Source organism: Puntigrus tetrazona, chromosome 11 (genome assembly GCF_018831695.1).
Source record: "Puntigrus tetrazona isolate hp1 chromosome 11, ASM1883169v1, whole genome shotgun sequence".
In the NCBI taxonomy this organism is placed as follows: Eukaryota; Metazoa; Chordata; class Actinopteri; order Cypriniformes; family Cyprinidae; genus Puntigrus; species Puntigrus tetrazona.
In genome coordinates this window covers 5887020-5902020 of record NC_056709.1, presented here as the reverse complement: position 1 = coordinate 5902020, position 15001 = coordinate 5887020, and the positions used below count along the sequence as shown (strand labels likewise).

The 15001-nt window shown below is 35.7% G+C and overlaps 2 protein-coding genes across 4 annotated transcripts; one reads left to right on the top strand and one right to left on the bottom strand.

Annotated features, from left to right (window-relative positions):
• Positions 1-12: 12 nt before the first annotated feature.
• On the bottom strand, positions 13-4560 carry emp3a (epithelial membrane protein 3a). The gene is made up of 5 exons (XM_043251467.1): positions 4429-4560; positions 2994-3082; positions 2541-2643; positions 1545-1685; positions 13-1295 (listed from the first exon to the last, which is right to left on the bottom strand). Exons 2-5 carry the CDS (start codon positions 3069-3071, stop codon positions 1120-1122), a joined length of 498 nt encoding a protein of 165 aa, XP_043107402.1. The 5' UTR covers positions 3072-3082; positions 4429-4560; the 3' UTR covers positions 13-1119.
• Positions 4561-5805: 1245 nt separating this feature from the next.
• Positions 5806-14256, top strand: si:dkey-264d12.5 (putative golgin subfamily A member 6-like protein 19). Of its 3 annotated transcripts, none has more exons than XM_043251442.1 (18): positions 5806-6092; positions 6513-6686; positions 6833-6953; positions 7028-7233; positions 7648-7731; positions 8014-8179; positions 8255-8326; positions 8475-8587; positions 9519-9589; positions 9855-10089; positions 10949-11026; positions 11118-11240; positions 12094-12264; positions 12425-12537; positions 13194-13335; positions 13415-13551; positions 13949-14051; positions 14156-14256. In XM_043251442.1, exons 1-18 carry the CDS (start codon positions 6078-6080, stop codon positions 14213-14215), a joined length of 2184 nt encoding a protein of 727 aa, XP_043107377.1. In that variant the 5' UTR covers positions 5806-6077; the 3' UTR covers positions 14216-14256. The 3 variants fall into 3 exon arrangements, with proteins under 3 accessions (XP_043107377.1, XP_043107376.1, XP_043107378.1); XM_043251441.1 differs by having other exon boundaries at positions 5807-6092; positions 8472-8587; XM_043251443.1 differs by lacking the exon at positions 7648-7731 and having other exon boundaries at positions 5808-6092; positions 8472-8587.
• Positions 14257-15001: the final 745 nt, after the last annotated feature.

Sequence of the window (15001 nt, the reverse complement as noted above, 5' to 3'; positions counted from 1 at the left end):
TAACTGCTGTTGTCATTGGTAAAAAATATTTTATTTATAGAGTTTACATACATAAAAAAACATAATAATGCAAATGCACGTGAGCACATATTTAGCACAGGAAAAAAGAACAGGTTTAATGCTTCCAGTTAGATCTGACATCTTGATTTGAAAGACACTTTTGTGTTTTTTACACTCCAGTTTTCTTAAGTCATTATTTAAAATAACAGATCACCCAACAATGAAAATTGGCTGAAGATATGTTTCTTCAGCAGAACAGATTTGGAGAGAGGCTGCATTGCATCACTCGTTCACAATGGATCCTTCACAGTGAATGGGTGCCGTCAGAATGAGAGCTCAAACAGCTGATAAAAACATCACAATAATCTAGTCCATCCATTAACATCTTGTAAAGTACAGTGATGCATATCAATTTTTGAGGCATTTTCATTTAAAACTCTTAGTTCTGATATGGTTCAAAATATTATAATTCATAATAATGCCTCCTCCGGTGAAAAAGTCCTTCTGCTGTTGTACTCTCACATCAAAATCTACTGATACATTTTATTTAGAACTATTTTGGACCGTTTTGGCTTGCCTTGTAAACAGTGCATATTTCTCTAATGATTCAGACAAGAAGATTGGAGGAAGAAATATGGATAGAGGTGTTGTATTTTAGCCAGGCCTTTTAGCAACTTGATGATTTATTTATTAAAAACACACACTTTTGAGGATTATTGTTTTATCAGATGTTTGGACTCTAATTCTGACGGCACCCATTCACTGCATTGTTGAGCAGGTGATATGATGCTACGTTTCTCCAGATCTCTTCAGATGCACGCCTTTGGATATCCTGTGGGTAATTTTCAAGCACGTTTTCGTTTTCTTTTAAAAAAGAAATTTGCATCAAAATCCCACTTGACCACCAGCATAAAACTTATAGCAGCGGTTTCCCCACTACGGCAAAATACAGCAAGTTTTGTTGCAAAAAAAGCAGCAAAGCAGGTTTTCGAGATTTTGGTCCTAAAGACGAATGTTATAATAACAATAAATAACACTGAGCAATATCATAAACAGCCATAAGCAAATACTGTATAATCTCATAGCAGGCTATAAACTACCAAAGTACATGTCAGAAAATCAGGCCCGCTTGCGCAGATGCACATAGAGAACGCCACTGATGAGTAAAAGGGGCACACACACCCATGCCAGAATGTAACAGTAGCCGAAATGACCCTTTTCAAGTTCACGAGAGTCTTGAAGAATCGCACTCCTTTGAAAGGTGTAGATAAGGACAGCCGCAAATGCTGCAAAACCTGTAAGTGTGAGCGAAGCGAACAAAGTTAGATTAAAAAGTAGCCACAGGAGGGCAGCAAATGTGGGGAGTGAGATTATGATTTCATTTTGTCTTCCTACCTAAAAATTAAATAAATAACATAACAGGCGTCCTTGTTACAAATTACATACCATAGTAAGTGCATTTATTTAATATTACTCAGTATTTAAATATATAATCACGCAGCATAAAATAAAAGTTTAACTACAAAAAAAAGTAGTTAATTTACCTGCAAATAGTTGGCACAGGCCAGTGAAGTAGAAAAGACCTCCTTTGGACATGGTGAAGAGCTGTCCGAGGAACACCATGAAGGAGATTGAAGAGAGCACCACAGACAAGATCATGAGGGCCTGGACCGACTGCAGCCATTCTGAGAGAAAATCACACACAAACACATAGTTACTTACCTTTAACAAATAGTTATTATAGTTTGATTGCACTGCCTGTGTCATGTTTGCTGAAAGAAACCCAATACTTGGATAGTCGCACTAAGTATAGCTGCTGATTTAAAAAAATAGGGCCTGTTTTGCTAGAGCATGTCACATTTTCTCACAAGAATATTACGCATGTCACATCATTTTTGCTTTTACGATAATTTGTAAGGTGGAGAAGTCTTGTATTATCCCTTAGGTGAATCATTCTTTAAGATGTTGCGTGTAGAATTGCCAGCCTAGTGGTTGAACTAGGTATTGCAGTCCAAATTCAAAATATCGAAGAGGGCTCTTTTCACCCGCACGCAGGTTGCCAGATTGACGACATCAACAGAAACTAGAGCACATGACGATGAATGAAATGAAATGCACAGTATTTTCTGGTAACTGGCAACCCAGGGTGCCAAAATACAATTGGGTAGGTGGGTGTCCTAGATATTGCGTCCCAGAAAGCACAGTTTCAAAGGAGAATAGACTGTACCATTGTTTTTTAGATAAATAAGTATTTTATCATATTTTATAATTATTTTAACTTAGCATTTCTTAAATTCCGCAAACCTTATGTTATTTTTATGCTTTGGTAGAGTCAAAAACCTACAAACAGCACCTTAATTTTATGCCTAATACTGAGTTATTCTTTTTCCAAGTGAAATGATAAATAACTTTTGACATTTGACTGATTTTATTAACCTTAAAGATGATACATAAACACACACACACACATATATATATACACACACACACACATAAATATATATACATATATACTGTTTATGAGTGTTAGTGTTACTCACCGCTGTCTTTGGCAGAAGCACATAACCAAGTTTCTGTGGCATTTTCATAGGTGCACTTATACCAGAGATCTGTGTTCTCTATCTCTCCCCAAGACCACCAGGACTAGAAAAAAACAAATAAATAAATAAATAATACAATAAATAAGGGGGGAAATGATAAAGATAAAGATTTAAGGTCAATACAAAAATATAAAGGAAAGTACAAAAACAGCAATAAAACAATAATTGTGTATTCAAGCAAAAGTGTATAATAAAAGTGTATAATAAAAATACTTTAAAAATGCAAGTAAAAATATTTCTGCTTTGCTTGATATATGCATTAGAATTCCACCTACACCTTTAGAATGTATTTTAATAGATAAACATGCATGACCTCAGACTTCTTTCTTTAGTGTAGCAACTATACGATATCTTTTGTGACAGTGGTGTTTGTGTAAGTGCATTACGACTGACCTTCTCCATGGTGGCAATGAAAAGCATGGCCAGGGTGACTAAATGCAGAACGGTCACAAACATCAGCAGGAATGCCATTTTGATGGATCCTGCAGGCAGAATAAAAGGTTCTGGTTGAGAAATCTAATCTCACAGCAAAACTGAGGAATCCTTTGGGATTTAATCAGTGTGTCTGATGCCTCTGATGTGCCTGTCATTAAGGAGCTCTGTGTAAACAGAAGTAGTTCGCGTCTGATCTCCAGATTTGAATGAAACTAAACAAATAGAATGAAACAGATCTCCTGGTTCTATGCATCCCATTCATACTGTTCACAAGTTTGAAATTTCTATGTTTTTTGAATCAAAAATACAGTAAAAACTGAAAAAAATACTAGTTTCAAATTGTGATTTTAAATAAAACCTCTCTGAAAGAACAGGTTTTATTTAAAATGGAAATCATTTGGAACATTTGGGGAGTCTTCTTGAATCCTTGTTGAACGGTGTATATGATGACAAATCTCCAGAAATATTAATCAGAATGATGCCATTTGCTGACGGCGACTTTTCCAGGGAAAAATGTAGAACTTGTGTGTGAACCTTGATTCAAGAGCTGTAATAATACTTCACTGGCATCATACCTATAAATGAGTTTTCACCTCACTGCTAGACGCTTTTCCATCATCAATTTTCCGAGATGCAAAACAAGGCTATGCCACAAACCATCCATGACTTTTCCATCCAAAAGATGAAGACCGACTTCTGGTTGGAATCAACAAAACGTCCATTCATAAATATGTACTGTGTTACGAATCTGGATAGGGAAGGAAGATTGGGAATGGCACAAGCGGATCCCAAGATCGCACACCCCTTCTGTCACGACAGAGCATGCAAAGATCTCTTTCCAAACCAGAGACTAAGAGGCCCTTTGTGGCGGCCGTAACATTACGTATTTGGGCAACAATTCCCAACTCTGGTTTTCATTAAATGGACCCCCACCTCTCCATGTTTACATGCAGGAGCTGCTTGTTATGTGTTTCTGGCACCGACTCTCTTTAGTGCTATTTAAGACTTTACTAAGATGCTCTTCACGCTGAAAACACAGATGCGCTGCAATTACTGCTTATAAAAGCACATAGATCTTAAAGCAATGTCTCAGACAGGATAGCAGAACGGACTATCACATGAAACTAATTTAGACATTTTGTACGGTTTTGAGAGAAGGATTGCATAATCTTCTAGTTTGTTGGTTTTGTCTGTATGAATCCAACAAATAAACATATGGAATGGAAAACATAGTTTGATTCCTAAAAAGGTTCTTCATTCCTTTGCCTATTAACATAGATGAGCTTTTTGATACACTAGTACATCCATAGCTTTCTCATGAACTATGACACATTCTTTTATGGCACACAGATATGGAAATGCTTTCAGTTGTTGAAGTAAAAATCAAGCTTACCTTGTGTAGTAGTATCAGCAGCTCTCCTTCGGTCTGAAGTGCTCCTTGTCCTTCTCTCCTCACACACACACACACACACACACACACACACACTCACTCTCTCCACAGTCTCCCACGTTTGGGGAAAAACGGTCTAGGAAGGAATGCAGGCTTGGTTAGAGGAGGAGTTTCCTTCACAGCTCCAGAAAAACTTTGGGTTAGTTTTACAAACTAAAAATGGGCTTAGTTATGTGTCCACCCAAACCCAGAAGGAATCTGTTACATAATTACACAACAGTCAAAGCAGTGACGTTTTCATGTAGATTTGGGTATATATATATATATATATATATATATATATATATATATATATATATATATATATATATATATATATATATACACACACACACACACACGTATGCACACATATATAATATTCAAAATTCTGTGAAGGTATAGACTATAGTATTTATAATTATCTCAGTTTGATAACAGAAGAAACCAATGGAATTTACTCATTTAAAAAGCTAAGTAAATGTGTGTGTGTTTTGTTTTGAGTTAATTATTATTTAAGTTGCTGTTATTTAATAATTCCACAGCCTAAGGGCCTGACTGCATTGTGACGGTTTCTATATTGTAACACATTTTTAGATTTAAAAAGTGTATATACACAAAATGTGGGGTAAATACAACCCAGTAATTTGGTTTATTTGACCCAGGAGTTTGGTTAAATGTTTAACCCAACCTTCTGGGTAGTGACCACTGATCTATAATAGATATAAATGGGAGGTAGAAACACAAATGCTAGGTTTGAACATATTGTACCGAACAATGGGTTGTACTTAACCCAGCATTTTTAACCCATTATAAACACATAAACAAAAATTTTTAGCATTTTTATATAATTTTATTCATGACTTCTGTTCACGAATAGTCACATTCTGTAGTTCAGGCAATTAGAAATCTCCTACTTGGAGCAATCTGGACAATTGTTTCCTGCTGAAGAAAACACAGACCACATGAAAACATCAGTTCACACCCATAAATCCGCATTTATGGCTTTAATCTGATCTGACCTTTCCGCTTACCAAAAAATGAACTATTTTTATCTAGTTTTGTTAATTCAGTGTGTGGATAGCATGTAAGAAAATCTAAAGTAGTTTAATTCAGTATTTTACGTGATACATCTAGGGCAGGGCATGTTTTTATCCACGAAAATGATGACTTTTGTGTCCTTCTTTAAAAGCAGAATTAAAAAGTATGATGGAATGTTAAAAGTCTAGAGGAAATTTACTTTAAATTGCTTTTGAATGGCAGCCGTTTGGTGGAATGAATCTTATAGGCTATATGGAACTGCGTTTCTTAGGGGTTTGTGGGGTTCTTTTGCAGGACGTCCCACATACACACACACACACACACACACACACACACACGCTCGACCTGATGAACGTGAATTCCGCGCAAATGCTATACAATACTTATAGCGTTTCATTATAACGTGCGTTTCTAGGCGACCGTAAAAGTTCGGTTAGGACTCCACATGAAAAACAGTCCGTTTGAATTCACTGCAGCAGAGTTTGGACAAGCGACGCCGTGTGTGTGTTTACGTTCAAAACAATAACCTAAAACGATTTAAGTATTTAAATGGTTCTGAATAACGTCGAGAAATGTGCACAGCACAGGTAAGTTCTGTTTATAAAACATTTATGTGGCCAATCGCTCACTTTACTGTTATTTAAAGGGAAACATCACGATCCGAATGTTGTTAACATCTGTAGTTATATCAATATAGATCACATCTCGTGCTGTATCGTGTGTTATACGCTTTATTCGTTTTGGTGAAAGAAAAAGTAAGAAAAAGTTGCAAAGTTTTCATGCGGGAAGACCGCTAAGTCGTTTCGAGGAAGAAAAACGGATGTGCGCATGTGCGTCACCGCTCTGCAACAACAGCTGTCAAAAGATGTTTAAACAACATGAGCAGATCACGTGTTTAGTGCAAACGACATCTAAAACGCTCCAAATCCATAGATAGATATGTAGGCAGGCAGATGGATAGGCAGATCATCTGTGTATTCATCTCCGTATCTGTTTGGGATGGACAGATGGTGCAGGACATGGATCAACTGCTGCAGGAGGAAGGGTTGGACTCCTCGGCCTCCAGCAACGAGCGTTTATCTCTGCTGTGGCAGCTTTACATGAAAAGTGAAAGTACCGTGAGATCCCTCAACCAACAGATACAAGATCTGCAGAAGGAACGTGTTGCTGAGATTGAAAAGGTGAGCATGACAAAAGAAAATGTTGGTTATTTTATTTCCGATCCGTATTTCCGTCTGTAGAACACAAAAGTAGATGTTTAGATAGGAAAGAAATGCAAGACATATCACAAAAGGGTAACTGCTGTCTTGTCATTCTTCAATGTCAGGTTCAGCAATACATTAATCACATTAAGAGTCTCACAAAGACCCGAGACTCTGTGGCTTTACATCTCGAGCAAGAAAACAAAATGCTCCATGCAACTCTGGAGGACATCCATCGGCAACAAGGTGCATTTTTGTCTGTTCTCTGCTCCGTGAGGCTCACTCTTCACCAGTCGTGACATTTGAACTTATGCTTACAGAAGCACAGCGGAGTGAGATCTCTGAGATGTTACTCCAGGAAGGTCTGGCTGATATTATTTGCATCGGCTTGAGTGAACAGGTGGCTTACCTCCTCGCAGACAGAGCCTCCCTGTTGGAGAAAATACAAACTCAGGAGAACGTGGATGTGAAGACGGCAGAGGACCCTGATGTCCATAAGGAGGATTGTAGAGCGAATGTGGTCAAAGTGAGAGAATTGGTTCTTAAGTTAATTTGTCTTGCTAAATGTCAAGTCAAATGTATTTATTAAGCTTTTTTACAATACACACCATTTTGAAGAGCTTTACAGATGATCATTATGCTAATCTTAAAGATATTAGTCAAAAATGGAACACTCTGTCAGTAATTACTCAACCTCATGTCATTCCAAACCCATAAAACCGTGTTGTGGTACTCTCATAAATGTATGTGAGTTCTGAGTAATTAATGATAAACTATCTCTTTAATATGTTCATGTCTCGTAATCGAATTTAACAGATTAGAGTCGAGAGTTAATATAGATGATATTTTGTAATGATATAAACAACCAAGCAGGCCTAATTCTTGTTTTCTTTTAAGTGCAAAACCTCTGTTTAGAAACTTAACATCATCTCTCCACAAGGTGACAGCACCGCACGCTCAGAGCCCTTGGAAGAGGCTCCTAGGACTCAGAAAGGCTGCTCAGAGTAAACCCAAATTACTGCCTGTATGTTCATGAAAATTAACCTGATGCATGTCATTGAAATGCGCAATTACAAGCAAGAGGCATTAGTACCATGTCCAATTTCAGGTGCATTCCAGCGATCCTTTATTTTTATTTCGCACAAGGGCCACTTTTACTAACCTTTGATTTGTTTTCGTGTGAACATTTCATTTTTGGAGCATGCAAGTTTTTTTACGCAGCATGCTCAATGCCTACAAAGCACGCACTGGCACATGAAATGCACACATTGCCCACTGTTAAATGTTTTTTTTTACTTGGTCCCAGGCCGCTGACCTGCAGTGCAGTGCCGATGACAAACTGAAGGGGCGGATGTTGCTAGAACTGGAGCGAGATGTGGAAGAGGCATCTGCTCGACTCGACATGGCCCACAAAGAGATCCGCAGACTCACAGATGAGCTTGAGTCGGCTCACCTGACACAAAGGGCTTATGGTAAATCACTTCACTGTTCTCAAGTTTGGTATAAGAAGGTAAACATATTGAGATGAAAATCATGCTTTGTCTTAGAACCAGAGCTGCAAGAAGCTCAAATGGAAGTTGCTCATCTGCGCCATGAAGTGGAGAAACTGAAATGTTGTGGTATAATCTATTTGCCATTCTCTTTTTTGACATCATAGTATAGAGAACCTGTCAGTTGAACTCTCGTATAGTTTGTCTTTTTTTATTTAAATTTTTTTTCCGTTTTAGTTCTTAGTGAAATTTCATGATTTTTCCCATCGTTTAGAAGTTGCTGAGTTACGAAAAATAAAAGAGATGAACGAGAAACAGGAAGAAGAGCTGTGCCGCCTTAGGGAGACTGTGAAGAGGCTACAGGCAGAGCCCGAAAAGTTGTTTGAAATGGTAAGATAATATGAATAAATTATTCAAATAAAATATGTTCAAAAATTTTGTGTATGATTTTTTAAAAAAGTGCTGTCAAATGAATAATTGCATCCAAAGTAAAAAGTTTTTGTATGTAAAATATATGCATGTTCTGTGTATTTTTAATATGTATTCATTATATGTATAAATTATATTCATATAATTTATAAATAAATATATACATGTATGGGCGTGTATTTATATACAAATAATAAATATACACTACACATACATATTATTTAAACAAAAGCTTTTATTTTGTATGCGATTAATCATGATTAATCGTTTGACAGGACAAAAATAACAATAATAATACATTTAAGAGAGGATTCAGAATTTACTGAGGATATATATATATATATATATATATATATATATATATATATATATATATATATATATATATATATATATATATATATATATTTACTCTACTGTTCCAAATAATTTTTTAAAAATAAATTTTACAAAATGTACATTTTGAACTCTTCGACAAATAATCCTGAAAAACATATCATGGTATTATTGATTAAATACGTGCTTCAAAAATTACGGTTGAACTAGGCTACTGATGTTGGATGGACTACTTTTCTATGGACTACTATTTTTCGGTGGGGCTTTAAGTGGTAGTTGCATTGCTGTCTATGCGGGGTCAGAAAGCTCTCGGATTCATCAAAAAAGCTTTATTTGTGTTGTGAAGAAAAACAAAAGTTTTATGGGTATGAAACAATATAAGTGTGAGCAATTATTAACAGAATTAAAATTTTTTGGGTGAATAATTGTGCCAACCTCAAGCTTTTGAACAGTAATGCATGTAATACTGCGACAAGTTTGCATCCCTAAATATTAATCAGTCAATCAGTCAGTCTATTTGTATAGACACACTATTAATATTATTTCATTCTAACAGACAGAAGCCCCTGACAGAACCAGCACTTCACCCAAAAACAAGAAGCCTCAGGAAGAAGATATCCATAAACGGTTAGGCCTAAGTTTGACTGTACATAGCTTATTTATATTTAATTTGACATGAAAAAATATTGAAGACAGCCTGTTTTTCATTGTTCTGTAGTTCTCAGCTATTTAGCTGATAAAACATTGAAAACTGACCGCTGAAGAAAGCTGAGGCTGTTTAAATTAAGGCATATACTGTCTGTTCTTTAAAAAAACATATAATTGATGGTTCCTAATCACAGACTTTTCAAGAATCAACCATTTTAAACATAAGATGGAGCTGTTCTCCCAGGTGCTTTGATGAGATGCAGGAGAGGTTGCACGTGCTGCAAGACCTGACCCAGGTCACGCTGAAGCTGCGGATGGAGTATGAGATGGAGGCTGACCTGCGCAGAAGGGCAGCGGATGAATGTGAAGAGCAGAAGAGGAAGAGGATGGAAGCAGAGCGGTTAGCGCGAGACTTCCAGAAGCTCTGCGAGAAACAGGCAGACGATTACAGGACCACTGTCGGCAGCCTCCAGGTGGAGGTGAGGACAACGACATGAGAGCTATTCTACTAGCTATTCATCCTAACTAGCTCATTACGTGTGTATAAATTGTCACAGCCGACTTGCTCCTGTACTTCGACAGTTTTCTTGCATCACTCCTCCACCCCAACTCCAATCCATTTTTCATCCCATGCTTGGGATAAGGCGGATCTATGGGTTCGGGTCACGCTCTGGCCGCGGAACCCTCCACCAGGACAGCATGCCAAAATATTTCATATTTGCTTAATCAGATATGAACTTGTGAAATAAATAGAAAGCTCCATCCATTTACTGTCAGGGATTTGTCATGTTGCACTCATCTAGTGTAGACAGATATGTGTATCATTGAATTGATTAGAGACCGTTTCTGCATTTAATAACAAACTGTTCAATCTCGTCATTATACATCCCTAACATTGTATTCTTCTACTTTACACTCTTCAGTGCTTTGATGCAACCTGTGTTGTTAAAAGCGTTATATCAATAAAAATGATTGATTGATTGACAGAATAAAATAAGTCGCGTCAGAAAGCAAACAGAACGGCACAAAGTTATGTCAGTCAATGTCAGTATTTTAGGGGGCGTGACATCATAAACACAATCTTAAAATGTTCTAAATGGCCATAATGTTAGGAGAAAATCGGATGCGTGGCAGGTTTTAAAGAGACAGCGCTGCTTTTAAAGTCAAACCTGCCGCAGTCTGTCGCTGATGAAAATCACAGATCAAAAGAATGAAATCACTCTTTGCCGATTAACTTTTGCGGATTGAAAATGATTCATTTATATTTATAGTTTACGCATACTTTTTATATGTGTGACTTAGCAATGTGATTTAGCAAATGCATTCATGTCTTTACAGATCAGAGATTTAGTAAAGAAGTTGCGAGAGCTCGAGGCACAGGACGTGGAAAGACAATGTGACAAACACCTGAAGCAGGTAAACATTTGAAGAGTCATTTGACTCTTCTTTGAAAGCTAATTTGGTCAATAGTTATGCTAAGGCTATGCTAATGACTGATTTTTTTTAGGTGTGTTCTCTGGAGAGTGAAGTTTGCCGGCTGAAGGCTGTCCTTCAGGAGGAGCAGCAGAAGACCGGGCAGCTGTCCATGACCATGCAGATGGAAATTGACCAGGCTAGAGCTTTGGTACAGGTGAAGAAACCTCTGTTCTCTGACCCAGGGTTTCTCAAATGGGGTTTGAATAGCTGAAGTAACAAATAAATATGCTACACAACAAATCAAAATAAAACAGAAATCATAATATATATGGTTTAATGTGCATTTTAAGAGCACAGTGTGCTTTGGTTTCACTTTATTCATACATTTGCATAATTTCAAAGTTTTGAAGCTCAAAGGACAGAGGTTTCAAAAATCAGTTGATTCAAAATGTAAGAGGTAGTTAAATATTGGTAATTGAATTCTTTATATAAATATTATTTTATAATTATTAGTGCTGTCAAACAATCACAGTTAAACACATTCAGGTTTTTATTTACATAATGTGTACTGTGTATATTTATTATGTGTATATATAAATACACACACATACAGTATATACTGTGAAACATATATACATATGCATATACATATCTAATATATAAACGTAACATTTTTCTTAAATATATAAATGCATTTGTGTGTATTCATATACATACATAATAAATATTCATAATAGTAATTTTCATTTTGAAGCACAACTGTAATACATTTGTCTTAACAATATAATCTTGTGCAGTCCTATGTGTATATATATATATATATATATATATATATATATATATATATATATATATATATATATATATATATATACACATACATACATACGTATGTATATAAATCATTATGAATCATTATCATTCTGAAATATATATATACTATCTATACTATCATTCTGAAATTATATATATATATATATATATATATATATATATATATATATATATATATATGCTCTGACCCTGCTTAGTGACCCTAAACACACATCTTCACTCTTTCTCATCAGTCACAGAACGTCCGGCTTCAGCTGGACACAGAAGAGCAGAAAAAGATGTTTGAGGAGCTGCAGGGCATCCAGAACATCCTCAGCTCCACCAAACAAGAGCTGCTGTCCCAGAGGAGAAACAACACACGACTGCAAGACCACATCACTGACGCCCAGCAGGAACACCTCAGGGTACTTGATGCAGACCATTTATAGAGGGTCTTGAACTGACATCGGTGTTGCTGTGGCAGTTTCAAATGCCCTTTAGTTAAATTACTGCATTATGAAGTTGTGTATAGTGATAATAGCTTGTGTGCTAATTCATAAGGATTTTTGTTTGCTGTACGAGCAGCTCCAACAAAACATCGAGGACTTGAGGAACAGACTAACCAGCGGTCAACAGGAAACTGACTCTCTGAGGACAGAGCTTCAGCTAGCTCTAGTTAGCGTGGATGCTGAGAGGAGGTACTCGACTGAAATAACTGAAATAAAAATTAATTATAACTATACAGACAAGCTGTTGAACAGTAGGTTTTAATGGTTTTTAAATAAATCTCTTCTGCTCACCAAGCTTGCATTTATTCAATCCAAAGTAGAGCAAAAACATTAAAATTGTGAATTATTTTCACATTTAAAAATACCTGCTTTCTGTTTAAATATATATTTATACATTATTTCAGTTAAATGCTGATCTTTGTATCATAAAAAAATTATTTGACTTTTAAATATTGATAATAATAATAACAAATCGGCATATTAAAGTAATTTCTGAAGGATCATGTGACACTGAAAACTGGAGTAATGAAGCTGAAATTTCTGATTTGATCACAGTAATAAATTGCATTCTAAAATATATTAAAAGCAGTTACTTTTAATAGTAAAAATATTTCACAGCATTACCTCTTTTGAGTCAAATAAATGCAGGCATGGTGAGCAGAAGAAACATTTAAAAATCCTGCAGTTCAAAAATGTTTAACTGGTAGTGTATTAGAAAAAAATTACTGAAAAAATAGAAAACTAGATTAAAAGCTATATTAATATCTCTGTGATACTGAAATGGCTATACAGATATCTTTAAGATGAAAAATTAAATGAAATTATTTCGTCATTATTTTTTCCAGTAAATACAACGACAAGCGAATTCACTACAAAAACAAGCTGAGCCGTGCCAGAGGCCTTTACCTGAGAGAGACAGGGTGGCGGGATGAAAAAATAAAAGACTCGGAGAAGGAGATTTTCATTTTAAGGAAACAGGAGGAAAAGGTGCAGTAACATGGCGGACTGGGTTATAAAATCTTACAAATGATGTCGCCTTTTAACGATGATGCCTGCTCCTCATCAGACGTCACACATGATGAAGATGGTCACGTCCGAAAATGAGAGTCTGCTTCAGAAGAACAGAGAGCTTCTTTTGCAGTTGAATGACTTTGAAGAGACACAGAAAAATGCTTCGGAGGCAGTTACCTCGATGCAGATGAGGTACGTTTAGTTGTATGTGTACACTGCTTTTCAAAAGGTTGGGGTCAGTGTCATTTATTTACTTCCACAAAAAAATGAAGCAGCAAAAGTCGTTATTAACATTGATGATGATAATAGTAGACGTTTCTTAAGCAGCAAATCAGCATTAGAATGATTCCCGAAGGATCATGTGACCTTGAAGACCGGACTAATAATGCTGAAACTTAAAATTACATTTTAACATACATTCAAAAACGGCTCTGTTAAATTATAATATTTCTTGTTTAACTGAATTTTGATCAAATAAATGCAGCCTGGTTGAGCACAAGAGACTTCAAAATATTCCTGACCACAAACTTTTGACCGGTACTTTTGTTTTTCCAATCCAGAAACTGCATTTCTTATTTAACTTCCTCAGGATAAATTTGCTCGAAGAAGAGAATATTCAGCTCCAAGAGACAACAGCAGAAATGTCGGAGCACATCGAGTGCCTGGCGATACTGGCCGAGACGAACTGCGACGTGAGTACAACCCTTAAACAAGAACAGGTTATCAGAGTAAGAATACTGATGGGTTTGGTTGTGTACGATCAGTAACGATTTTTATCCACTTTTTTTTACTGTAGGAAGTCACCGCTGAGAGTCGTGTCATAGAGGGCGAAGACCAAGCTACTCTGCCTACATAAATATATATATATATAAATTATATATATACATATATATAAAAATTATATATATAAATTATATATATACATATATATAAAAATTATATATATACATATATATAAAAATTATATATATATACATATAAAAGTTATATATATATATATATATATATATATATATATATATATATATATATATATGTGTGTGTAAATTAATTTATTTTCGTAAACCTAAATATTTCTAAATAAAGATCTCATGGCATTTTTTGTATGTAATCTAAAAAAAACTACTTTCCTTTCTCTCATAGGAAGATATAATTGACATAATGACAGGGCGGCGAGTCAAACACTCCTTATGTGCCGTATTCTAGTCTGGGTGCTTTTGTCTAAAGTTTAAGTCGCCAACGCCAGACCAGAAATGAGTTGCTTTTAACACTGAATAGATTGGTATTAAATTGTTAATAAAAAGGTATCATTCAGCATTAATAATTATATTAGTAGTCACTTTTAAACAAAAGTTAAAGAAGTCATGTTACGCGTCTCATTTAAAGGAACAGTTCGTTTGCTGACAATTTACTCACCCTCTGGATATCCAGGATGTAGCAGAGCTTGTTTCTGCGTCAGATTTGGAGAAACGTAGCATTTCCTCACTTGCTCACCAATGAATCCTGCCATCAGAATGAGAGTCCAAACAGCTGATAAAAACATTACAATAATCCACAAAAAGGCTTAGTTTTATTAAAGAAATAAAATGATCACTTCTGATAAAACAAAAATACGTAATCCAAAACTCTTCCTTCAGTGCAA

Coding starts and splice junctions, on each gene's coding strand:
- emp3a (XM_043251467.1), bottom strand. CDS start 3,071: ATGGCATTCCTGCTGATGTTTGTGACCGTTCTGCATTTAGTCACCCTG. Junction 2,644..2,993: donor TCATTGCCACCATGGAGAAG/GTCAGTCGTAAT, acceptor GTTTTTTTCTAG/TCCTGGTGGTCTTGGGGAGA. Junction 1,686..2,540: donor TGCTTCTGCCAAAGACAGCG/GTGAGTAACACT, acceptor ATTTTCTCTCAG/AATGGCTGCAGTCGGTCCAG.
- si:dkey-264d12.5 (XM_043251441.1), top strand. Junction 7,234..7,647: donor GTAGAGCGAATGTGGTCAAA/GTGAGAGAATTG, acceptor TCTCTCCACAAG/GTGACAGCACCGCACGCTCA. Junction 9,590..9,854: donor GAAGAAGATATCCATAAACG/GTTAGGCCTAAG, acceptor CTGTTCTCCCAG/GTGCTTTGATGAGATGCAGG.